Source organism: Talpa occidentalis, unplaced genomic scaffold (genome assembly GCF_014898055.3).
Source record: "Talpa occidentalis isolate TD23 unplaced genomic scaffold, MPIMG_talOcc4v2.1 talOcc4.3, whole genome shotgun sequence".
Classification (NCBI taxonomy): Eukaryota; Metazoa; Chordata; class Mammalia; order Eulipotyphla; family Talpidae; genus Talpa; species Talpa occidentalis.
The window spans coordinates 148,569,888-148,593,680 of NW_023603184.1; the positions used below are offsets into that span (position 1 = coordinate 148,569,888).

A 23,793-nucleotide genomic window follows, 5' to 3' on the forward strand; every position below is an offset into this window, starting at 1 on the left:
AGTGCCTTCTTCACCCAGGGGAGGCTTTTGCAAAAAAAGAGTAAACAAAAAAGAGGCATTTCCCGAATCATGACCTTTAGTGGCTTTTTATTTTTAAGCATTCTCAGTAATTTTGCGCAGGTAAAAGTACAACTTCACGTGCTCCTTTTGCCCTCCTGCTTGTCAGCATCAGGAGAGCAAGGGCATCTCCCAAACCCTGGCTCTCTAGGACTGTGGGCTCCCACTGGCTCGAGGGCCCATAGGCGGTGTCGGCCCTTCTCCCGGGGCCCTGGACTCCGCCCAGACTCCCTCCTCCTGCTCACTGTCTCGCTCCTTCCACGCAGCCCTGGCAAAGGGCTCTGACGTCTAGCCAGTTTTCCTCTGAAATTGTTATAGAGCAGCCCCGATATTGAACTGGTTCCTGGCTGTGGGTCCTCACCAGCGCTTACAAGGGACTTATGAATACTCCACTACAGGCACACACAGAAGCTTAATAAAAGGTTTATTTACAAGGGAAAGGGAAATGAGGAAAATGTACAACTCAGGGAGAAAATAGGGAAATAAAGTCTTTAATGCTTCCTACCCGATCCGCCTACCTGGAAACCCAAAGGCACTCTCAGAGCTGGCCGGACGCTGCGAGCTGGCGGGGAGCCAAAATGGGGGACCCCATTTGTCCCCACGTGTCTGGCTTTATCCCCACCTGGATGCTTAACCCCACCCTCAGGCCCCAGCCACCTTCCATTGGGTGGGGATGGGATGTGGAGTTCCCAGTGTCTTTGGCTTTGGCCTGAGGTGGGGGTGGAGTCCACAAAGCCTGTATGGAATCAGCTTTAGGACAGCCTTTTCCCCTAACAAAATGAGCGAAGAAGAAAAGAAAGCCCCCTTCTAGGTTGCTGGAGGGGACTTATCTTCCAGTTCCACTTCTGTCCTGGGGCTAGCCCCCCTGAGAGACACAAGAGCCGCAAAATGGAACCCGGCTCTGCTCTGCCAGGAGTCGGCCCTAAAGCTGCGGCCTTTCAGGTTATCCCAGAGATGATTGCGATAGCTTCTTTGAGGTGGATCAGATGATTTACACTGATTCAGGGATGAGGCAGGGGCTTCAGCACCCCAAGAGATTCCCTAGTAGCCCTCCTCACAGGGAGAGCCCAGGGAGGATGCCTTGAGCGTCCTCTGGCCCCGAGCAACTCCCCACCTCTACCCATCAGCCTGCAAGCCCAGCAAAGGCCGGGCTATGACCCCGCCATCCTTGGGGTGTCAGCAAGCAGGGAACTCATCACATGACAACTGTTTCAGGTCAGTTTCCTCGCACTCCTGAGAGCACCGTGCCCTCCAGCTCCAGGGCCCTGGAGTCACTTGACCGCAGACCCACCTCTTCTTCTCGGTAGCACCTGTTCACATTCTGCGTGACCTGCTGCTGAGGAGCGCCAGGCAAAGGCCAGCCTCTGAGTTTTATTCATGACGTCACGCAGCCCATAGACCGAGGCCATCACCACTAGCAAATGACCGGGAAGCCAGGGCTGCTGATCAAGTTTCCCTCCTTTCCCCAGAGTCTCAAACTGGTACCACTGATGTTCGGGATGGGACAGTGCTTGGGCGTAGCTAGTGCCACCTCTGGATTTTCCTGTGAGATGGGTGCCCAGTAGCACTCTCTGCTAGTCTTTGACAATCAAAAATGTTCCTGGACACTGCCGGTTTGATGGCAGAGACAGTGTCCTCAGGGGCGAGGCCACCAGGCTGAGCGCGTTACTCTACTCCCTGGCTTGCATGTTGCCCGTACGTGGGGCCCCTGAAGGTCTCCGAAGGCTGGTCCTGGACCCCTGGGGACTTCCTGATGTGGTAGGTCGGGGTGGGGACCACACTTTGAGAACCTCTGATCTTCACTGTTTTTCTTGCCCTGTTAAAAACACCATTCATGAAATACTGACATTTCCAGACATGGAAAGTCTGCGTCCGGGCGAGTGTGCTGCTCCTGTCCAGGAGTTGGCAGCAGACACGCGCTGGTGAAACTGGGAAATAGTCATGCAATAAGAGGTTTACGGATCAGATGAAGAATTGGTTTGCATTTCTCTAAATTTAGTGACTTCACACAAACAGTATTACCATAGAGATAACCGAAATGAAATGATCTCAAGAGCAACAAAGCAGACGACATCAATGAGCCCCGTGTTCTGTGACAACAACGGCCATCCGCCTTTACTCGACCTCCTCCCAACAACTCCTGCTCCCAATGCTGAATTTTATACACATTTCCAGGGGCTGGATAAGCAAAGCCATAGGCGCTGTCCACTGAGCACCGTGTTTTTGAACCCCTTCACTAATAACTCTTGTGGAAGCAGCAGGCAGATGCTGGAATGGATGCCGCACACATCCTGAAGTCCTCGCAGCCTGGATTTCCGTGTAGGGCCAAGATGGAACCTCGAGGTTTATCAGATGTGATGGGACCTGCAGAGGCATTTTTTAGATCATTGCCTTGGAGCTCTGCTCAGCGCCTGCTCGAGCACCGGGTGCAAGTATTCATGGCAGCCGGTGAATCTGAGCAATAGAAGATTCTAGGCTCGCCCCAGCAAGCTACACAAAATCAATAGCCCTGAGCTGGCAACATCATTTTACTGCTGTCTCCTTAATCTCCTCTACTCTTCAGCAATTCCTTTTATTATTACTGTTCATCGTAATGAGACCCGGGAGTTGGGAGCCAGATGGCGCCGTTAGTTAAATCTGAAAGATTCTAATGGAATTGGGTGCAAGGCAGGTGAAGAGTAACAGCATTACAAATCTTAGGGATCATCACCCCGTAACACTGCTCTGTGTGCCTTTCACACACCGCCAGTGAGTACAGGCGCCAGCGAGACTCCCAGGGGCTCCAGCCAGGTGTGCTCACTCGCCACCCACTTGCGTGACCCGCCGGCACTTGCGTGTGCCCATCTGGTGTCTCAGCAGAGTGTAAACCAGACTGACGTGGTCCCTCCTCATGGAGCCTGCTAGAGACAACTCAAACGTGCAAATCACACTCTTGGTGCAAAGCAGTGGGAGGAGGGAGCAGAGAGTTGATGTGGGGTAGCCGGCCCTGGGGGGTGGGCAGAAGACACGACACGGCTGCGGACAGCCTGGGAAGCTCAAGGGGGTGCTGTTTAACCTGAGGCCTGAGTGATGGGGGGTGCTGCCTGGGGGAAGTGGGAGGTGGTTGTCCTGGCTCTTTGGAAAAAATAGCAGGTGGAGGGCCCCAGGCTGCTCGGTGTCCCCGAGCAGCTGTCAGGACCCCTGTGCGGCTGGACCTAGTGGGGGGGGGGGTCGGAGGAGAAGAAGGAAGATGCTGAACCGGAGATGTGGCGTGGGGTGAGCCATCGGGCTTGCTGCTCCCGTGCCTTGGAGCTGGTGTGCCGACAGGGGAGGCGTTTGCCTCGAGGAGGTCCATATTCACGTGCAGTCGTCAGAGGCTGATTTGACCGTTGTTAGCTCCGTGCAGGGGGCGGCAGAGGGAGGCGATATCTGGATGAACAGAGTTGCCTTCCAGTGCTGCAGGAATTCACGATTTGCATCATTGCGGCTCACGCCGGTCACAGCTGTCGCGTGGAATCTACCAGCGCCTGTCTCTCCCTTCCTCCCCTCCCTTCGCTCCTTGTCGGCAGGGAGCCTGGCGGCCTCTGCAGACACCCCTACGCCCATGGACCTTGGGGTCAGGCTGCTGTCCCGCCACGGTTTCCTTTCTGCTCGTTCCTCCTTCTCTCCGCTGGAGGCTCCTGCGTCTGTCCAGGCCCACGTCCAGAGACGCACCCCTGGGAGGCGCAGTCGGAGGGAGAAAGCGGCCACGCTCCCCGCCGGTCAGGGAAGCCTCTCTGAGCGCCTCCGGGTCCTGCTGTGATGGCTGTTTCCTCGGCTGGCGCTCACATCTGCCTCGTTCAGGCAGGTGGCCGGATTGCTCCAGAGCTCATCGCGATGGTCTCAGCATCCTGTCTTCCACGGGGCGGGCGCGGCCATGTGCAGGGAGTGGAGTTGGGACGGATGACCGCTGTCCACTGAGGAGGCGATTCGCCAAGTGCTGTCCGAGGCTTTGTGACTGACTCGCGGTTGTTGGTGTCATGTGTCAATTTAACTTTGGTGCAGAGAGTTGATCCAACATCACTCTGCATATTTCTGTGTTGCTCATGTTTCCATCAGGAGACTCTGAGCAAAGCAGATGACATTCCATCGTGTGGGCGGACCTCATCTGACCGGTTGAAGCCCTTTCTAGACAGGCCTGGCTTCCCTGAGCCAGCAGGTATCCCGGCCCTTGAACTGCAGCCTTCCAGGTTGCCAGGTGCCGCCCACCCTGCAGCCTCCACCTTGGTGTGCCAGTTCCTTAAAGAAATCTCTCTCCTACCATGACCGATAATTTATTTATATACATATATACACATATAAAGTGCTTTTAAAGATATATATAAGCTATTTATCCCCACTGTCTATACTAGGAGGTGGTTCAGAGTGGGGCCCACGCCCACGGGCAGGCGGCTGACCAGTGTGAGACCAGGGCTCCCGGTCAGGTGTATTTTTTCCACACCAACCTCCTTTGTACCCCATTGGCCCCTCCCCCCCCCTTTAATTTCAGAGGCCTCACTTGGCTGGTCAGCGTCCACTAGTTTCTTAAGCATTTTGCATGGCTGAGTGTCTGCTGTTTGTCCAGTACTTGCTTTGTCCTTTTGACCTGCTTTGCTGCATGTCATTCCCTCGAGCACCTTCATTTTGCTGTCAGTGGCGTTTCATCTTTCTTCATGGCTCGACAGTCTTCCACGAGGTGGATAAATCACGTCTCCCTCACCCAACCTCCAGCCGGAGGCGCGGAGGCTGCGTCCCCATCCTGGCTGTCCTGAGGGGGGCTGTGACAGATGCTGAGCACAGAGGCTGTGACTTGGGTTTCGTGGCCTCGGAGGCAGGTCCTCCTGAGTCACGGCGGCAGGGCGGCTTCCCGCGTGGGCCCTGGGAGGATAATCTCAGTGACTGGCTCGCAACTCCACGCGTCTGCATCCACGCTGAAAGGAACCTCTCTCTCCCACCATGTCTGATGATTTATCTACGTATACAGATACGTTTAAATTTATATTTACATATAAATACATTTATATACAAATATTTTTTACAAGGACTCGCGACTCTGGGGGGTCTGGTGTCCCTGAGAATCACTGGCCTGCGAGCCCCTTAGTCTCCCAGGACGGCACCCGGTAGCAGGGAGCAGGGAAGGCTGGCGACAGGGCCCTGCTTCTCGGGGGTTGTGTCCTTTCTTGGCCTACTGAAGGCCTACATATTAAAAGACCTCGGTTACGGCCCTAATTTCCAGAAAGACCTTGAAATAACCACTCAACTTCCATAAACAGCAAGTGCAAGGGCTTCTGGGGCAGGAGACGGGATTTGGCAGATGGGCGTTTAAACTGAGCTGTTCGGTTGAAAATAAGGTTACTCTCCCCTGCCCCAGAGATTAAAATATAAAGAAGTCAGCAGTGCGTGTGGATGAAATGAAAACACAGAGGGCCTCCCTGGTGGTGCAAGGGGTTAAGCCTGAGCACTATGAAGCTATCCGCAGCCTCTGCAGCACGAGTTTGATTGATCCCCGGCCAGGGAGCTACCCACATGGCGCAGCAGACCTCTCCTGCCTCACCCGCTGCCGCCTCAGCAGTGGACTTCAGTAGACCCACCTGTTCTGCTCCCCACTCTCTCTGGGGAATCCTCTCACCCTCTGCATCTCTGGCCTGTACCCCAGTTCTTGTATGCATAAATAAATAAATCTTTTTTAAAAAAGAAATCACAGAAACCAAACAGCACACACAGAGGCCCTGGGCCTCTGGACGTCTTTGTGGGCTAAAGTCCCCTGCCGAGGTCAAAACTGCAAAAGTGGCCTCCAGCTGGAACCTTTCCCGAGGGAAGGCGGAGGTGAACTCTGACCTCGGGGGCAATTGTTTCTGGTTCAGCTCCAGGCGCTTCAACCGGTGAGAGCAACCAGGTCCCATTTGCTCAAGATCCGCTCCCAGGGGGCCCTGTCACCCCCAGACACGCAGAGCGACAACCTCCCTGGCTCAGATTTGAGGAGATTCTCGCCGGGATGGAGCAGATGGTGGTGCAGATACTGATTCTATTTGCTCTTGGGGCGAGCGCCCCACTTTGTGCAGGTAGGAGCTCGGGGGACCCAGGCCAGCGGGGCCTGTCCCGGCCCCGTCCTGTCTCACTGTGTCCCCGTGTGCCCTGCGCCCAGGCTTCCCCGTGTACGACTACGAGCCGTCCTCCCTGAGGGAAGCCCTCGCGGCCTCTGTGGCAAAAGTGAATTCCCAGTCGCTGAGTCCGTACCTGTTCCGGGCGTTCCGAGGCTCCGTCAGAAGAGTGAGTTCTTCTTATTCCTCTTTACTCTGCTTCCCGCGCTTTCTTCCTTGTGTCAGGCTGGGGGGACTCTCTTTCCTTTTCCAGCAGAAGAAGGTAACAGCTAGTTTTCTCGTTCCACGGCTTTTGCTAGAGAAAGGACCGTGTTCATCTTCCAGCTACTTGGGACGCCCCGTTCTTCTGCGGCTTCTTCCCTCTGGCCTCGTTTCCTGCTTCCAGATGTCCTCTCCATGCATCCTGCCCTTGAATCCAGAGCCCCCGGCTCCTCTTGGGAGGTTTTACTAAAAACTGCTTGTCTGTTAGAAATGAGGCTGATCCACACTCAGCACCGCGCCTCGCACTTCCTCTGTCGACTTGGTTCTAGTGTGTTTCCTGTTGGCCTCTTGGCCTCGGAAATAGGCAAAGAAGAAGCCCTTGGGCTTGCAAGGACTGAGCCTGGGCAGGCAGAGATGGCCTTCAAGGGCAGGGACGAAACTGGAGAGCAGTCACCTCCCTCCTCCAGGATTCCCAGGCAATGGCACGGCCCGGTGGGGCCACCGAGCGAGGAGGAACAGAACGGCTCTCGAGGTAGCTCAGGTTGAGACAGCAGAAGGGGGGTCCACAGAGCCCTGAGCCCTGGGATGAGACTCCGTGCCCGGTCACAGGGGAACTGGATGGAGGCCTGAACAGGACTCCAGGGTGGCGATTGGCACAGGTCATGAGGGTGAGGGCTATGCTTTATTAGGTGCCCAACCCGGAAGGTGTCTCAGCCAGCGCGGGGTCACGTGGCTTGGACGCCATGGATGGAGGCGCTGCCAGAGACGCGTGTCCGGCTGTCAGGTCAAAGGGGAATCCTTTTGGAAGCATAGTGGACAGTACTGGGCCGGCACACACTGGTTGCTTTGGTTTCTATCTGTTGCCTTTAATGAAATCCCCTTGCAGTGTGGAGGCGCCCACGTCCTCTTGCCAAGCTGACAGATGAGCCATTGAAATTACTTGTAATCTAGCTAGTGCTCACTGCAGAAGAAAGTTAGCAGCTAATTAAATGAATGAGAACATGAGGACAAGTCCGGAGAGAACCAATTACTGGGACCATGGAAATCTGGCCTGGTATGAGGCATGGCCACCAGCACATTCTGGCAGAGCACTGTATTGGTACCGTAGAGCTGAGTCCAGAGACATGTGCACCTGCAAATAAGCACACGTATGAGTATGTGTGATCCTTAATGAGTCCGTAAATAACAGATGTCCCTTGTAAACTGCTATTCTTTCTGGAAGTTTGCCTGTTCTTTCTCCTCCCCACACTCTTCTGACTGATTCAGATTCATTGGTCAGCCACATTCACCATGCCCCCCAAAACAATGCCATTTCTTCTCCCACTAGAAGGGAGACCCTCCTCCTTTGCTCTCTCTCACTATATTCCTCTCTTCTTAGGGATGGTTCACATTTTGCCCTATTGTGCGAGTTAGTCATGCTTTCTGTAAATGCCCTATGGAAGGTTCCAAGTATTCCGCCTCCTTCCATGCTAGCAGACGCGAGAGATACACTCGGGCCAGCAAAGTCCTCGGGAACGAGATGAAGCAACAGTTCACGGCACTGAGGCTACAAACATCCTCAAAAGAAGGAGTAGAAATGAGTCTGAAACATTTGGAAAAATATTCATGCTCTCTGATAGGCGAAGGAAAAAAAATTGAATTAAAACAAGCAAAAAGAAAGACTAACAAGGTGAAAAGGAAGACTCAGATGCTGCTGCAGAGAGTATAGATTGTTAAAAATTATCTTTGGAAAGAAACTTGGAAATATGTGTACAGCATATCTGCAAGCAAATTGAACTTAAAAAATAGCAAATATTTATAACTCTTGACTTATATTTCACTTCCAGGAATATGTCCAAAGGAAATAAGAGGTTGGGTCATGTTTATACATGTGTGGGTGTTTGGGGCTAGAGTTCAGGAGACTTGGGGCAGAGGGTCAAGCCCAGCTACTTTATCCTGAGTTTGCTTCATAAACCTGGGGCGACCCCAGTTGCACATCAGCATCACCTGGCAGCCTGAAACATTCCTGATGTCCAGGAGGGTTGGTGTTCTGATTACACCCCAGTATCTGGGGTTGGGGCTCATGTTCTCATAGGTTCTGCTGGTCATTGTTCTGCGCAACTAGAGTTAAGAGCCACTGGATGTGGGTCAAGGCTCTTGCTACTGATTTAAAAGTGTGACCTGAGCTCCAGGATGAAAGGAGGGTGGGAGAAGATGGCCGTGACGTCAGCAATGATGGTTTCCTCCATCCAGCGTTGACATTGGGTTCACACACTTTCCCTCAGAGGACACAGCTGGAGGAAAGAAAGGTGGGCACAGATCTTGTTCTGGGGACCAGGGAAGAAGAGGATGGATGGAGCTGTGATTCCAGAGATCTCAGGGTCTTCTGGGGAGAGTGGGAGAGGAGGGAGGGAAGCAATAAGAAAGGGTGCACAATCACATAAATAAAGTGGAGTCAATTTTTGGGAGTGGAGTGTACTATGGGGAAAACCAAGCAGGTGGATGGATGACTAGCCTGGGCTGGGCTGGACTGCTGACCGAGGGAGCAAAGGTCTGGTGGCGGTGGCCGTATTTGAGCAGGATGCACTCGGTGCCCAGGTCCAGTCATGGAGAAACCAGGGGGAAGCCCTTGAGGGAGAGTCTGACTAGACCCAAGAAGCAGGTGAGGTCAGAGGGGTGGGAACTGCTGGGTCAGGCTTTTGAGGAGTTTGGGGTCTGTTATAAGGACAATGGGCGGCCTCTGGGGTGGGGAGGGCCTGAAGACCTTTGCCATTGTCGGAAATCTCTCCACTGTGAAGTGGGGTGTGGCAGAGGGGCTGAGAGAGCAACTGTAGGAAGCAGACATGACAGATGGCAGCTGAGCCTCCTGAGAGGTACAGGGAGTGGATGGAGTCTAGGACATTTGGGGGCCATGTCACGCACAGGTTGGGGCTTCTTTATGTACCTGTGGCCCTTTCTGTCCATTTTTACCTTTCATCTTTTTTTGTTGTTGTTGTTTGCATTTTTGCTTTCTAAGCCTTTCTTAGCCAACTGTACCAAATATTTACTTTTTGTCCAATAATAGGGGATTACTTTGAAAAAACTAACAGAGAGAGAAATGAAGAGAAGGAGAGGGAGAACTGGTTCATGCTATTGTGGAGGTTTGCTAAATTCAAAATCTCCCGGGCAGGACACTAGGCTGGAGGGCCAGGGAGGAGTTGCAGTATGAGTCCTCCCAAAATATTATTTCTTCATCCGGGGGAGGTCTATCTAGTGTATTCAGGCCTTCAACTGATTGGGTGAGGCCCACCCCACACGGGAGGGCAACCTGCTTTCTCAGAGTTCATCAATGTTTCTGTTAGTCACAGAAACATCTGGAATAACACTAGACTCAATAGCAGGATGCTGTGGCCCAGCCAAGTTGACACTTAAACGAACCATTCCAACTGCCAAAAGTTGTTATGGGCTTTTGTTATTAATACAGTTTGATATCTTTTTGAAATTAAAAAACCCAATATGCTCAATTAAAAAAGTCAGGAAATACAAGAAAGGGAAACCAGAAAGGAAGGCCCATTGCTCATTCCCCTGAGGTCCCGCTATGGACATGTGGGGGGGAGATCTTTTGGGACCTCTTTCTCTTCATATCCGTGCACAAAATATTTTTTTATTATTAAAATATTGTTATTATCAACATTCTCTTTATGTATTTTAAGGCTTTTTTTGTGAGGTTGCATTCATTGAGGTAATGTTGATTGGCATCACAGTACATGTCTTAAAATATATTTTTTAAAAGAGATAAAGGCCCGGACGATAATGCTGAGTATAAGTTTATTCCAGCCGCAACGCTGGCTTCTGGATTTCTCCACTTGACTTCTTCGTGTTGTGTGTCCGCTTGTCCTGCCTTTTTCAAACTACACAGAGAGGACATCACCAGCTGAGAGTGTGCTCAAATTAAAAAGCAAAACCGCTTTTCTCCAAATGCTGGAAAAAGCGCAGAAACGTGCTAAGAGGGGTGAAAAAGATTGCAACCTCATCTCATAGCTCAAAAAAAATTATCAGGACTCAAAACACCCCCACGTTTTCATCCTTTAACTGAGCTTTTGTGCTGCCAGTTTGGTTTCATCAAGCTGCTTTAAGGGAAGTGGCTGAAGCTCCTGCCCCAGGGACAGGAGGGCAGAGCTGACGGAAGAGCTTTAATTTCTCTATGAGACTCAGATTTCATATCTAAAGTTTAAAAATTATAAATAAAAGAGGTAGTGAATAATGATGTGGTTGAATGTTTAGTCCAGTTGTTTCCAGAAAACTCTACCGTGTCAGCACTCCTCATCCCGTGTGGGAGACACGAAGACCCAGATCTGAGCTTGGCGTCTGCCACTTGCATCTGGGACAAATGGGGTACCTGTGCCTATGCGTGGTTTTCGCTCTCAGAGTGTTCCCCCCCCGTTGACAGAATGTGCTATTGACTCAGTTTGCCATGGGAGGGGCTCCAGAACTGGAGGGAAGAGCTCCATGGAGCCTGGGGGTGTTGTTGGCTACTGGGCGGCGGTGGGTGCCCATCTGGCTGCCCTGCTGCCATCTTGTTCCTGCCCCAGCGTGTCTTTTCTCTTCACACAGCCCCAGTGATTCAGAGCTTCTGTCTTAAATCCTTGAGGAACTTCTGGCTGCAACAGCAATGACCCCTAAACACCTCCCCATGGGCTCCAAGGCCAAAGATTAGGTGACATACCCCATCTCTGAAGCATCATGGTGAATGTTCTCCTGCTCATTTTGCTCCAGTGACAGCCAGACTTGTGCTGCCCGAGGACGCCAATGGCTTCTCCCCCAGCCTTTCCAGCCTTCAGCTGAACAATCCCTTCCTGGGGGGGATTTCTCTGGCATGTACTTTAAAGTAGCTGCTTCCTCCCTCCACCTTGCCACCACCTTGTTTTCCGTCATGCATTGCACCATCTGGTTTCCTTTAATGTGTATGCTCTGTGGCGCCCCACTGGACCCCAAAGTTTAGTGGACTCTTCCCCACTCTGCCTCTGGTGCTGGCACACTGTGGACACTCAATAAGTTGGGGGGAGGGAGGGCTTCATGTCATCAGGACGTCACAGAGTCATCAGGAGATTAGGAAGCTCCTCTCAGTATCGCACCCTTGGTGGAAAGGATTAGAAAATTGTGTGAATTCACTCACAGGTCAGGGCTGGTGGCCAGAAGAGGGCTGGATTACCCGCTACAGCAGAGGGTCCTGGGAATTACTGAGAAGTTCTGGAGCATTCTTTTAGTTGTAGTTTTCTGTCCAGTAGTTTTGTGGACCCCTCAATACGTAGCTGTTTCGGGTTAAAGACACCTTATTACATTGTTGATTTGTTGACGTCCTCATGGCCAGCAACACTGTAACTCATGCCTGGAGGACATGTGACATAATTGCCCTCAAGGATGCTAGACAGCATCCCAACACTATGCTTGGAAGCCATTTTAAATAGCAAACTCACCCAAAAAAAGCACAAAAATGCACCAAAAAAAAGTGACACAGAGTAGACCATGAACATGACAGTTGTTCACGGGGTGAGCACTGGCTCAGGGAGCCAGAGGTCCCCTTATTTGACCTCATGTGGGGACACATGCATCTGGAGTCTCAAAGCTTTGGCCGTCCTGCCCATGTCTGGGATGGTGGTGAACGGACCTTGCATTTTGATTTCGAGGTAGAAAATAAACCTTAGTGAGCAAGAAAATTTGCAAACAGAATCTGCAAATAACACGGATCACTTGGAAATGTGGGTCATGGAAACGACACTCACTCAGTGTTAGGAGTCGAGTGCTGCCTCCTGTGTCCCCATGTGCCATGTTCCTGGGCACGGTTCTTCCTTCTCTGGTCTGCAGAGTGAGTGTGGGTCTAGCTGGCCACTGAGATGCCTGCAGCGTGAATGGTGGGGGAGTCTGTGACTTTTGCTAGTGGTACGGGGAGAAACGTCTAACACTGAACTTGAGAAACACGTCGATGGCTGCTTGACGCCTTGTCTCTGTGCAGGTCAGTGTCTTGGATGATGACAGCTTGAGCATGGACATAGAGTTCAGCATTCGAGAGACAACATGCAGGAGAGATTCCGGAGGAGATCCAGCCACCTGTGACTTCCAAAGGCGCTACTACGTGGTAAGTGGAGGCAGGCAGATTCCAGAAACTAACTCGCGGAGAGTCTCATCTTACCCAGGACCACAGCTGGGGGTCGTAGGGACCCCAGCTGGAGGCCCCTCAGCTGGAGGCCCCCCTGTGTACCCCTACATGCCTGAGAGGGGGAGCCCCCAGCGATGAGGACTCGGGCTCTTGTGAGCATGGTCCTGGTAGACTATCTATCACCCGTGCCCCAGTTTCCGAGATCTTTAGAAAGGGGATAATGATCATCCCAGCAAAGTGACTGTCCAGAGAAAAATCCCAGAGACATTTGCAATTCCACGAAGCGACTCCGCAGTTCCACAGTCAGTGTTGAACATGGCTGACTCCTCAGCCCGGGCTCTGCGGAGTCTGGACTGTGACGGGTTCACTTTTGTATCTCCAGTGACCAGAACATGGTCCAAATTTTGATCAGCAGCTAGGGGTGGGAGTCCAGCACCATCGACCCCAAATTTGGTTTCCTAGGTGCTTGTGTTCCCCATCTACAAGGTTTTGGGGTTTGTTACTTGATCAGCTTGATTCTGTCAGGATCGCCTGATGTAACCTCTGAAGTGGGCCCTTTGCTGAGTTACTCATTTCCCGAGATCTTTCTCTGAGACTCTGCTTTACAAAGGACCCCAACCCAGGCGCCCCAGGCCCCCAACATCTGTTTCTCAGGAAATCTGTGAATGAAGGAAAAGAGCAAAGTTGTTTAGGGGTCTGTCACATTTCTTTGGACTGGGGGGATTGGAGGCTGCCAGTTTGGGGTTCATGAAGGGAAGGTCTGCTTTCTGTCACACACCGAAGAGGTATTTAAATGTTTCATTGGTTTCTGCTTAGGTCTTGAGAAATGTTCCTTTTGGACAAACAAAATGCTTTTATGACTGCGTCCTTTCAGTCCACGTCCTCTGCCAAGCCCTGCATGATTGCCCGGTGTTGTGAATAGGCTTCACCCTTCCAATGAGCCGTGGCGCCCTAACTCTTGCTTTGCCTCCTCAGCCAGCAGCCCGGTGCAGGAGCTCCGTGCACATGTCTGCCGAGCGGGTGCAGGGCGTCTGGGTTCGCTGCAGCTGGGCCTCCAGTTCCGAGTCAAGCAGCAGCGAAGAGGTATGGCCAGGGGCTGGGGATCTCGGAGACAGAGCTCCAGCGTCTGTGGGGCTCTGTGACCAGCAGATGGAGTGTCAGAGCAGCGGGCACTGCACCCAGGTGTGCTCAAGCAGAGCTCCGCTCGCCCATCTGGATGCTCCCTTTTCCCCTAGAGTCTCGTTCTCAGCACCCCTTCCTCTTCCGGCCCCCCACCCCCGCTCCGGGCATCTGTTTCCTGGAGACCCTCCTGGCCAAGAGCTGACATCAGCAAGCAGCACCCCCTGCCCCCTGCAGGTGCAGGTGTAGGCCCGTGGCTCCCCAACACCGTGGCTAAACGGAATGAAGAGGGGCCTTTGGGTTGGGCCAGTCCTCAAAACTGTTTCCGACTCTGTCGTCTAGGTCAGAGAACTCCCCCTTCATGCTCGCAGCTTCTTCCTCCCTGCGACGCGGGGATAAAGACGAGCTGATGGGTTGTTGAGAGAATCGAGGCAGTTGACAGCATGGAAGTTAGTAATCCGCACATTTCTGCCTGGGGGTTTGTCTGCTTAGTGACTGCTTTCTTGCTGGAAAGTGTGTCTCGAGAGGGCAGGGGAGTCTTGTCCCGTCAGCCCAAGGCTGTGTTCGAGACCAGTCACTGCTCAGTACACAGTGGAATGCGCCGAGGGAGAAACAGTGACGCGTGTGACAGGAACAGGCAGCCCCTGGACACTAACTGGGAATAGAAACGTGCCTGGTGGCTGATGCTGCTGCTGGGGACGGGCCTGCGTCCTGCTGCCCCCGTCGCTACTGAAAGCCAGGAGCAGGGACAGGAGTGGAACCTAGAACCGCTTTTATTTTCTAGCTTGCTGGCCGTGGACCTGGGAGAGCAGTGGCACAGCCCCTGAGGAGACCGTTCTCTCGTGGTCGTTGAGCAGAGAGGACAGAGACGGCTCCGCCCTCCTGGCCGAGGCTGGCCTGTTAGAGTCGGTTGGTCAGAGACGGCCGTGAGCAGACAGCCCGCACAGCTGGTGCTCCTGGTGTCCGGCACGTTCAGTCTCAGACCTTGTCGTCAGCCTCGGCCACCTTGACCTGGGTCATCTCTGGCGTCAGTGTCCGGCCTCATCCGGGCATCCTGGGCAGGACTCTCAGCTCCAAGCAAGAGCTTTAGTTGAAAGAAAACAGGGCAGTGGTCCTGGTGTGCCCGGCAGCTCGTGCTGGGCGTGCAGGGCCCCGCGCTAAGCGTGGCCTCCCCGGCCTCCCGGCCACCTGTCAGTTTCCTTATTCATAATGGGGCACCTGCTTGAGAGGTATTTTCAAAATGTCATTTAAAAGTAAAAAAGCTGAATCCACCCAAGAGCATCTTTGTCTACTCTTATTTAATTAACTTTTCAACATTTAATTCTGTAGTGAAAATTATATTCCAAAATTTCAACCTCAAGAATTACCTATGGAAGCTAATGTTGTCTTGCTATTGGCATCTCCACGCCTTAAATACTGTGCGTGGACGTCCATTTTAGGGCCAAGAGATAATGAAATGCATAACGCAGGAGCCTCTGTAATGGGGTTGTGACTGGCGCCAGGAGACTGTCTGGGCTGTCAGAACCTTGGCTTGACCTCTCTGACCTGACCAGCGTGGAGGCCCCTCCCAGTGGGTTTCTGGCTAGGACCGGAGCCACAGTTGAGGCTCCTAGTTCTGGTGCCCGGGCAGGTATAAGCGCTGCCTGTCCTAGACTCCCCCAGAGGCCTGATGCGTCCCACGGCGAACCCCCTGGCACGCCCTGCCAAGCCAACCCAGAAATGGTGAGGGCCGGGCCATAAAGATTTTGTCTTACTGATTTTGTGATTTATATGGGAAAAACCAGGAGACACTCAGGAGCAAGCCCCGACCAGCCCTGGAGGTGTCCATGAAGCAGGGGTCAGGGGTTGTTGTGTGGCATAGCGTGAGCTTCCCCAGGAACGGACGCCGGACCCCAGAGCTGGAGGGTGGGTGCGCGTAAGGGTCCCCGCTGGGGAGGGAGGGGCCCTAGGCACAGCGCGGCGCACGATGCAGTTCCCTCACGCGTGGAGCAAGCTGGTGGGTTGAAATGGAAAGAAGCTCATTATGGCTGAGATAAGCAGGATGTGGGGGGCAGGAGAGTTGTGGGGTGCAGCTGGGGAGGGGCGGCCACAAGACGAGATGGACCTCGCCTCATGCCAGGGTTCCCGGCCGATCCGAGAGGGGCTATTGGAGGGTCATGATAGGGAGGCCACAGGATCAGACGAGGAACAGACTGGACCGGCTGTAAGTGGGGGGCTGGCAGGACAGGAGGAGAGGACTCTGCTGGGGTGATGGGTTCTGCTCCATCCTGTCACTTCCCCACAGGGGAGGCTCACGTCAGGAATGGCCCCCTAACGCAGCCCCTTCCACGTCTGCCTGGGGAGCTGATTCAAGCGTTTGCACACCCCTGGGTCTGCCCCAGCTTTCTCACTGCGGGGTGAAGACCGCCCGCTTTTCCTCCAATCCCGAGTTTTGCAAGAAGACTCTGACATGAAGTTAAATTAGCCCCAGACACGAGCAGGATGTTAAAATAGGCTCCCAGGTTGCTTTTCTCACAGATGAGGGTGTCGTAAAGAATTACGGCTGAATTAAATTTTTTTTTAATTAAAAAATTCTGCACTTCAAACGAGAGAGAAGAAAACAGATGGAAATTTAAGGTAATTCCTGGAAACTCTGAAGTTCGCTTCCTACATAGGACAGAGAAAAACTAGAAAACAGCTGCTAACCATTTTCAGTGAAATAAATGGTGATATTACAAGCATGAAAGAGAATAGACCGGGATGAATTTAGGCTTAGAACAAATAAATCATGGCTGGAAGTAGGAAATAGGAGAAATAAAACTGAAAAAAAATCTCAGAGTAATGAAAATAAAGATCACTTGAAAACCATCTGCAGAACGCGGAATTCCCAGAGAAAGGAAGGAGCGGGAAGGAATACGGGTGCCTTGGAGAATGAGGCCAAAAATCCAAATTATGACTGAACCGGGCTTGGAACCAATGGAAAAGGCCTGGGAAGGCCATCATGGGAGACACTGTCCTATCTAGAAGTCCGGAGTTTTCAAAGGTAAAAAAGCTGTAAAGAAATTTGAGAGACCGCACCCTGCATGTGCTGATATTCTCGTCTCCCCAGCCGCAGAGATGTTTGGATTCTGGTAGTTTCCATTGTTATTTTTTCTCTTTCAAAGAGAAAGAACGGGCTGATGCTGGACTCAGCTGTCCGAAGGGGCGGGGAGGAGACGTGGCAGGGTCCAGCGAGGAGACCCAGAGAGTCCAAAGAGGGGACGACCGGACGGGTCTGAGCTGCAGCCAGGACGCAGGCGCTCGCGGTGTGGCGCGTCCTCCGTGTCAGGAGAGAGACTCAGCCAGAAGCGCGTGAGCCAGGGTGGCGTGGTTCCCCGGACCTGGCTCCCAGAGAGGGAAGGGTGGGCTTGGCCGCCCACAGCTCTGTTTAGGGGGTTTAGGGACCCCGACACTACCTGGGCCACGTGCATGTGTCCCTGTTCCTCCCGCGCCTCCTCCCAGGCCTCCTCTGGCCCCTGTACACGCTCTTCCCCTCCCCGCCCCTCCCGGCCCTCTCTCCCCCCTTCTCCTTCTGTTCTTCCCCGCCTTCCCCAAGTCCCCCCACTTTCCCTCCCTCCCCCCCATGCCCGTTCCTTCTCCAGCCTCCCCTCTCCCTCCCTCCCTTGTCACAGCTGAGCTTTCTCCTCACCCCAAAAGCTGCTCCAGACCCATCGCCTGGGAACTGAGGAGGAAACGGGCATTTCCCTCTCGCTCCGGCTCAAGACCCCTTGTGACGCTGGTGCCATTAGCCCAGCTCACGTCAGGCCACCTTCTTGACGCGACCCCTTTCTTGAGACGTTATCCACGTGAAGGGCCATCGGCCCCTTTCATGTGCACAGCTGGGTGGTTCTCGGGGACCCAATGGTTGCCCTGCCGGCCCCGCTCTCCAAGTCCAGGCCCCCTCCCGCAGCACAGGAGCCTCACGGCCGTCAGCATTCACCCTCTGGTGCTTCCCTGCTCCCACCCCCGCTCCAGCAGCCGCTCGTGCCCTTCCTGTGTTCATGGACTTGCCTGCTCTGCTTCCCGAGAAATGGAGTCGTGTGGCAGGAGTGTTGTGGTTTCCCTTCCTGCGCGTGAGGTTTTGAAGGCCCCTGTCTGCTGTAGCACACACGTCAGCACTTCTGTCCTTTTCATGATTGAGTAATATTCCACCCCAACCCTCCTCCCTACTATTGAAATCAATGAAGCTTTGAGCATTGATGAGCGAGCTTTTGTGTGGACATAGGTTTTTGTGTGGACTTTTGTTAGGCGCCACCCCAAAAGAGTGTGTCCTTTGCCCTTTGGGAAATAATTCACCAGAGAGCACCGGGTGAAGTGGAACCAGGTGAGGTTTCAGGAGACACTCACCTGAGGGAGACGGTGCGGGAAGGATAATTAGCCTGGCTCCTTGAAGCGGATGTTTCAGGGGCAGGTCCCTGGGTGAGGCAGAGGAGAGCAGAGCATACCTGGAGCTGGTTCTGGGCCTCGTTCCTCCAGGACGCTGTGAGGTCCTCGTGGGTCAGGACCTGACACTTTGATCTGTCACCGTGCCTCGTGGCCAGTGGGGCGGCCACACTGCTGGGAAGGACTCGCCTGCTCATGGTCTGGTCCACCTGGTCAGACAGGACTTGGGGCCACTCTTACCCTCCTGGCTTGCATTTCCTTTACGTCGCCACCTCACTTTCCTTCTGGCTCATGCCTCCTCCTAGCTGAACAGGGCGGGAGGGCCTCGTAGAAAAGAAACACCACAATGTGGCTGCAAAGCGGTGTCCTTGCAGATTCGTATCGCCACGTTTCCTGTTTCTGGTCCCCAATGTTTGGAAGTACTTCTGAGTTGGCCGGAAAGCTCTATAGAAAATGTAAACACTGAGTTGGCTACTCTTACGTGCCTTCTTACGCGTGTGCTCCTACCCGACAAAGCTGTTGCATGGAGTACGTCACCTTGTCCATCGCGAGCGGGGTCTGCGGTGCCCCCAAGCCTGCCTGTCCTGTCTGCATTTCCACGGTAGCTTTCCTTCCTCTGTCTTGTGCTGGTGCCTAATCTACCCAGGGGATTTTCGGGCGCTTATTGGGATCCTCTAAATGGAGAAACAATTATCAGTTTGGTAAGTTGAGATCTGTTCTTTTAAATGTCACTTTCTTGCAACAATGTTCATTTCGAAGCTCTCCCTCAGTGAGTCATCTAAAAAGAAATATTGCATGATTATGGAAATTACAGAAAATAAACATTTCCCTTGGCTCTTGCTCCTTTCTTCACGCCAGGCAATGCTGAGACAACTCTGCATTCAGGTGTCCCATCATAATTGTAGAGCGCTTTCCTGTATCTGATTCTCCCTGGTGACCCCGGCGTCTGTGTCAGGCAGGCAGGTGCTGGTTAAGGGGATCCCCTAACTAAACTTGCACACGTGTGTTCCCTCCTGGGTGCGTGGCCTAAGGTATCGGCTGTCTCTGCAGTAATCTGTAGCTGGTCTGGTCTGGGCTAACCCTCACCTGACTGGCTGGCGCTAGTCTGTCACCCTCCAGCTCTGGGACCAGAGCTGACCAGCTCTTGAAGAGCCTTGCTTGGGGGGACGGAGGACACCCCCTTGTTGCCTTCCTGTAAGACTGTCCGTTTGATGTGGGGTCGGGTTGGTGTGCTCTACAGTCCACTGACCATTCTGCCCGTGCATGGGTTTTCCCCACCGGTGCTGCTGGTAGCCAGACTCAGGCCGCCTCCCGTTGCTTCCTCCACAAGAGACATGGCTGTGGCATCAATAATAAAACCATAGAACGTTCTGGAAGTGGGAAGAGGGGGTTGTGCTTTATCACTGTGTTTCAGGTCTGCTTCCTGACCAGTCCAGAGTGAACGATTTTATGAACGGTCCCAGGGTAGGTGGGCCCTTCTTTCTTCCTCAGAGACCTTTTCTGACCAATCTAGACTCTGCAGAAGGCATTCCAGGGAGACATCCTGAAATAACACAAAGCTTTTAAGTGGAGATGGAAAGAGCAGCCCTGGATCAGACTTGCCTTGCAAACTCTTAGATAACCAGGAGGCCAGAGCTCACTAAAGTTCCCGGAGTGGAGCTAGGGGAGCTGGCCGGGACGTCAGCCCTGCCTGCTCTCTGCGCACAGTGGGCATTTGTAGGGAAACCCAGACTCTCCATCTCTGCTTTGCCCCCTGCCCTCGTGGGCTTTGCTGTAAGTGGACGAGAGGAACAGTCCTTAGTCCCTCCTCGCCACGGATGAGTTTTCTCACCCGTCTCCACGAGGCCCTGGAAACCAGGTGCAGCGCCTGCTTACGCGGTGGAGATGGACTGTGACGCCCAGGGCTCTGCAGACGCAGACCCAGACTCGGCAGGCCCCCAGCACCATTTCCCTTCAGCCTGGCAGCTACCTGCGAGGCAGCTCCGGGTCCTTCCCAGTTTGTGGATGAGCACCCGAGGCCTAGTGTGTGTGCAACAGCACAGCCCTCGGACCTGGAAGGACATGGGGCTGGGGGCGGCACAGACTCGAGTTTGACATGGATCGTCAGACCTAAAGCCTCGCACTCTGGAAGAGCTGTGAAATCCACCCAATGTCCCAAGTCCTCCCATCAGAGGAGTAACGCACAGTGCTATTTTATGGATCTGTGTCTGATCCCAGCAGGCATATTCTGGTGAATTCTGAAGCGCTAAGACTCACAGTCTGAAGCATGACTTAAGACACCAAGCACACGCCTCCCGCAAGTTGTCACTCTGAGAGAGAGACAGTCATCCCAACGGCATAACCACCACCGAAAACATGTTTTCGACATTTCCTTTGGAATGGCTTTCAGAATCTGGCCCATTCTTTCAAATCTCTGTTGTGGTAGAAAATATTTGTCTTTGGATTCAATTTTGGAAATAGCCAGAAGCCATCTGGAGAGAGACGAGAGCGATGGGATTGACAGCCGGCTTGGGTGCATTTCTGCTGTCACCGTGTGCTCAGACTCTCACACTCGGCAGCAGGACACACACTTACTCTGTTAGTCTGTGGGATCAGGAACGCAGAAGCCACTTCTCCAGGGTCAGGTGCGGGGTCTCGGCACCTGCCAGGCTGTAGACGAGGTGCCAAGTGAGGCCCCAGGATCCCTTCCGAGGCCACTGGGGTGGTTGGCGGACCCCCTCCTCCCTGTTGGACCAAGGCATCAGTCCCACACCATCTGCCTTTCATTGGGCTGCTTGGAGGCCTCAAAATGAGACAGCTGTCTTCCCCAGAGGAAGTGACGAGGGGGACGGAGGGAGAGACTGTGCACGTCACAGACACCCAAGACGGAAGACACCGCCTCTCATGCCTGACCTCAGAAGTGTGCGCGATGGGGCCTGCTGCTTCACTCATCACCACACACCCCCGGCCCGCGTGGAAGGGGGATGCCCAAGGTGTGAGGACTGGGGGGCCGTCTTGGAAGCTGCCTGCCTCACTGGGGAAATGCCTTAGGGACTGAAAACACGTGGCTATAAATTACTGTGACTGGTGACTTTTACCTGCCTCAGACGGTCCTGCCAGAGCTGAAGTCCGACACCACTTTGGCCCTGGGGACATCACGATGTGCCCCATCTCTGAGGCCGCTTTGGACAATTTGGTGCAAATCAGCAAATGTGTCTGGCAGGCACCAGGCTGATCCTGGGGTGGGGGAGGAAGGATTTGTGGGCAGCCCCTGCCCTGGGGCCCCAGTGCAGGTTCAGCTGTGACGCGGAGGAGAGCCCGAGGCGGGGAGGAGGCTGTGGTCTCGGGGACCCCCCTGGTTCTGCTCGTCATAATCTGCATCCCTCGTCTGCGCTGTCTTAGATCTTGAGCTGACGGAGCGCCTGTACATTCTCTTTCTATCTTTAGAGATCACAAGAAGGATCTCTGCCCCTGGAAATAGAAGTTTCCGGAACCAGTGGCCCCGAGTGAGAATAAACGGGGATTATGAGTAACAGCCTGAGGTAAGGCGCAGTTAAAAAAGCATGTCCAGAAACTGCAGATTCAGCCTCAAGGCCTCCCCTCCCGCTCTGCCCACCCTCAGCCTCCACCAGCCTGGCCTCTCGTGCCCCTGCCGGCTTTCCTGCAGCTTTGCATTTACTGCCATGGACAGGATCGGGTCTCTCTGCTTTCAGAGCAGCCAAACAGACAACAACCACACCCAAGAGCCTCTGCTTCCACCAGTCCCCCATCCCTGCGCCCATCTCCTCCCCTCCGCTGTGGTCCTGCAGGGCTGCTGCCCCCCTCCCCGACACCCATTCACTTTTCTGCTTTCTGCAAACTGGATTCAAGTCCATGAAATCTGATCTGCTCCTTTTCCTGACCAATAAACACGCGAGCCGTTTGCATTCCCCCTTCAGCGTCGTCTTCTTCGTTTTCTGGATTCCTTGGTCGTCTCTGCTGCTGCTTGACTTTGTCACCCACGTGCAGTTACTCCCAAGAATTCCCATGCGCTGGCAGAACCCGGTCCTCATGTCAACTGCCCGCTGGGCATGGCTGTTAGGGGTACCCCTGAGCTCCCGAACTCACCCTGCCTCTTCCCCAGCTCCCCCTCTCCCTTTCTTCACCTTATTTGCTCAAGCTCCGGGTTCAGAGCATCATGGCTCTCCCTCACCGTCATCTTCTCCAACACCCACCGGGCCCGTCTTGTGAGGGTGCCCCACATCTCCGGCCTGGCCCCACCATCTCACCACTTGCCTCCGTGGTGACCCCTGCCTGCTCTGCACGCTGCTCTCGGCCTGGTCTGCAGTCACAGAGGAGATTCTGATCCAATCCCTGAAATCTCACCTACTTGGGGAGCAAAGCTGAGACGTGCAAAAGACAGACCCTGGGCCAAGCGAAGAACAGTTGATGGGCCCCCGGGGCTGAGGGAGACGGAGCCCGGCTTGATCAGATCAGCACTGAGCATCCTTGAGTCTCGTGGGTGCGTCAGCCCCAGCTGCTAGGGACAAGCCATGGGCGCTTTGTATTTTGAAATATCCCAAGTCCTAGAGCGACAGCCTGAGGGCACACTTGAAAGGAATCTTCAGGTGCAATTCTTGCCAGGGGTTCAGTGTGTTTCAGTTTTACACACACACACACACACACACACACACACACACACATACACACACACACGTTAATAATAAAACTTGAGCCTCCACAGGCTTCACGGTTTGTATAGTGCAACATGCCTCCAGGATCTAGTCCTGGCCCCCGTATGTGCCTCACAGTCTTCAGGGGCTGACCTCATATCCGGTCACCCCCAGCCCACTGCCCCTCAGCACCTGCTGTGCTCAAGCACCTCCTGCTGCGACCCTATTGGACCCGCCTGGCTCACCTTCCTGGCTGACCCACCTGGCTGACCCCTTTGGTCCTCAGCCCTCAGCTCATGTCTCTCCCTTTGGGGGCTCTGCCCTGAGCTGGTCCCCACATCTATTAAATATCACGAACTACACCTTGGTCTAGGACAGGATACCGAGAAAGTCAGGATGGCTGTTTCAAGGGACAGAAGATGAGGTTGCGGTCGGGAGCGTGGGGCGGGAGCCCGCGGCAGGGCACCCTCCTGGGAGAGGCCTTGGCTCGGGCCACATGGGCTCCTCAGAGCCTGCTAAGTGTCTGGAATTAAACAGCAGGCAAGTATTTGTATGAGCTAGCCAATGCTGCGCCCAGATTCTTTCAGGGAGCTGGAAAATCCTTTCATCGGTAGGAGTGGTGGTGAAAGGTGATGTTTAAGCAAAGAGCTCTGGCAACTGTATCTGCTGCTCTAAAACAGGAACGAGGGCAAATCAGGTCCGGAGTCTCTTGGTGAAAGGAGACCGTCTGAGAGTCGTGTGCTTTCTTGGTCTTTGCAGCTGGAACAGTATGGCCAGGGGCCACACGAGTGCACCCAGACCACGGCAGTGTGAGCCACACTGTTATGTGGTAGCATCCGCCAGTGTGGCCTTCTCAGGGGTCTCTGTCAACACCTGTGTGCTGCGAAGAGTCAGCCTCTCAAGACTTGATCAATTTGTTCAAACGTTCGCTGGTGTCTGGACTGTCTTAGATTCTTCTTGACCAGGGCTGGGATACCCTGTGTCTCCAGAACAAGACTGAAACGCACACCCAGGGGTCTAACCCTGCTCTTCTTTCTCTTTTTTCAACAGCAAAATGCACTGGAAGAAACCAACGTTCCAGGGAAGAACGATGCTCTACAGATAGTGTCATTTTTCGTTTGATCAGTTCCAGTCCAGAATAAATGTGCTGTTTTTTCCTTTCATGTGTGAC

At 53.7% G+C, this 23,793-nt stretch overlaps 1 protein-coding gene across 1 annotated transcript; it reads left to right on the forward strand.

The window, feature by feature from the left end:
- The first annotated feature begins 6,049 nt into the window (after positions 1-6,049).
- Positions 6,050-23,435, forward strand: SPP2 (secreted phosphoprotein 2). Its single transcript, XM_037522169.1, has 7 exons — positions 6,050-6,116; positions 6,200-6,324; positions 12,328-12,450; positions 13,447-13,554; positions 18,638-18,692; positions 21,373-21,476; positions 23,382-23,435. Exons 1-7 carry the CDS (start codon positions 6,050-6,052, stop codon positions 23,433-23,435), a joined length of 636 nt encoding a protein of 211 aa, XP_037378066.1.
- The last annotated feature ends 358 nt before the right edge of the window (positions 23,436-23,793 follow it).

What these genes read in the sequence shown, in the direction of transcription:
- SPP2 (XM_037522169.1), top strand. Translation starts at nt 6,050, where the DNA reads ATGGAGCAGATGGTGGTGCAGATACTGATTCTATTTGCTCTTGGGGCG. An exon ending in TCCGAGGCTCCGTCAGAAGA is followed by an intron (nt 6,325 to 12,327) that starts GTGAGTTCTTCT and finishes GTCTCTGTGCAG; the next exon opens with GTCAGTGTCTTGGATGATGA. An exon ending in TCCGGAACCAGTGGCCCCGA is followed by an intron (nt 21,477 to 23,381) that starts GTGAGAATAAAC and finishes TGGTCTTTGCAG; the next exon opens with CTGGAACAGTATGGCCAGGG.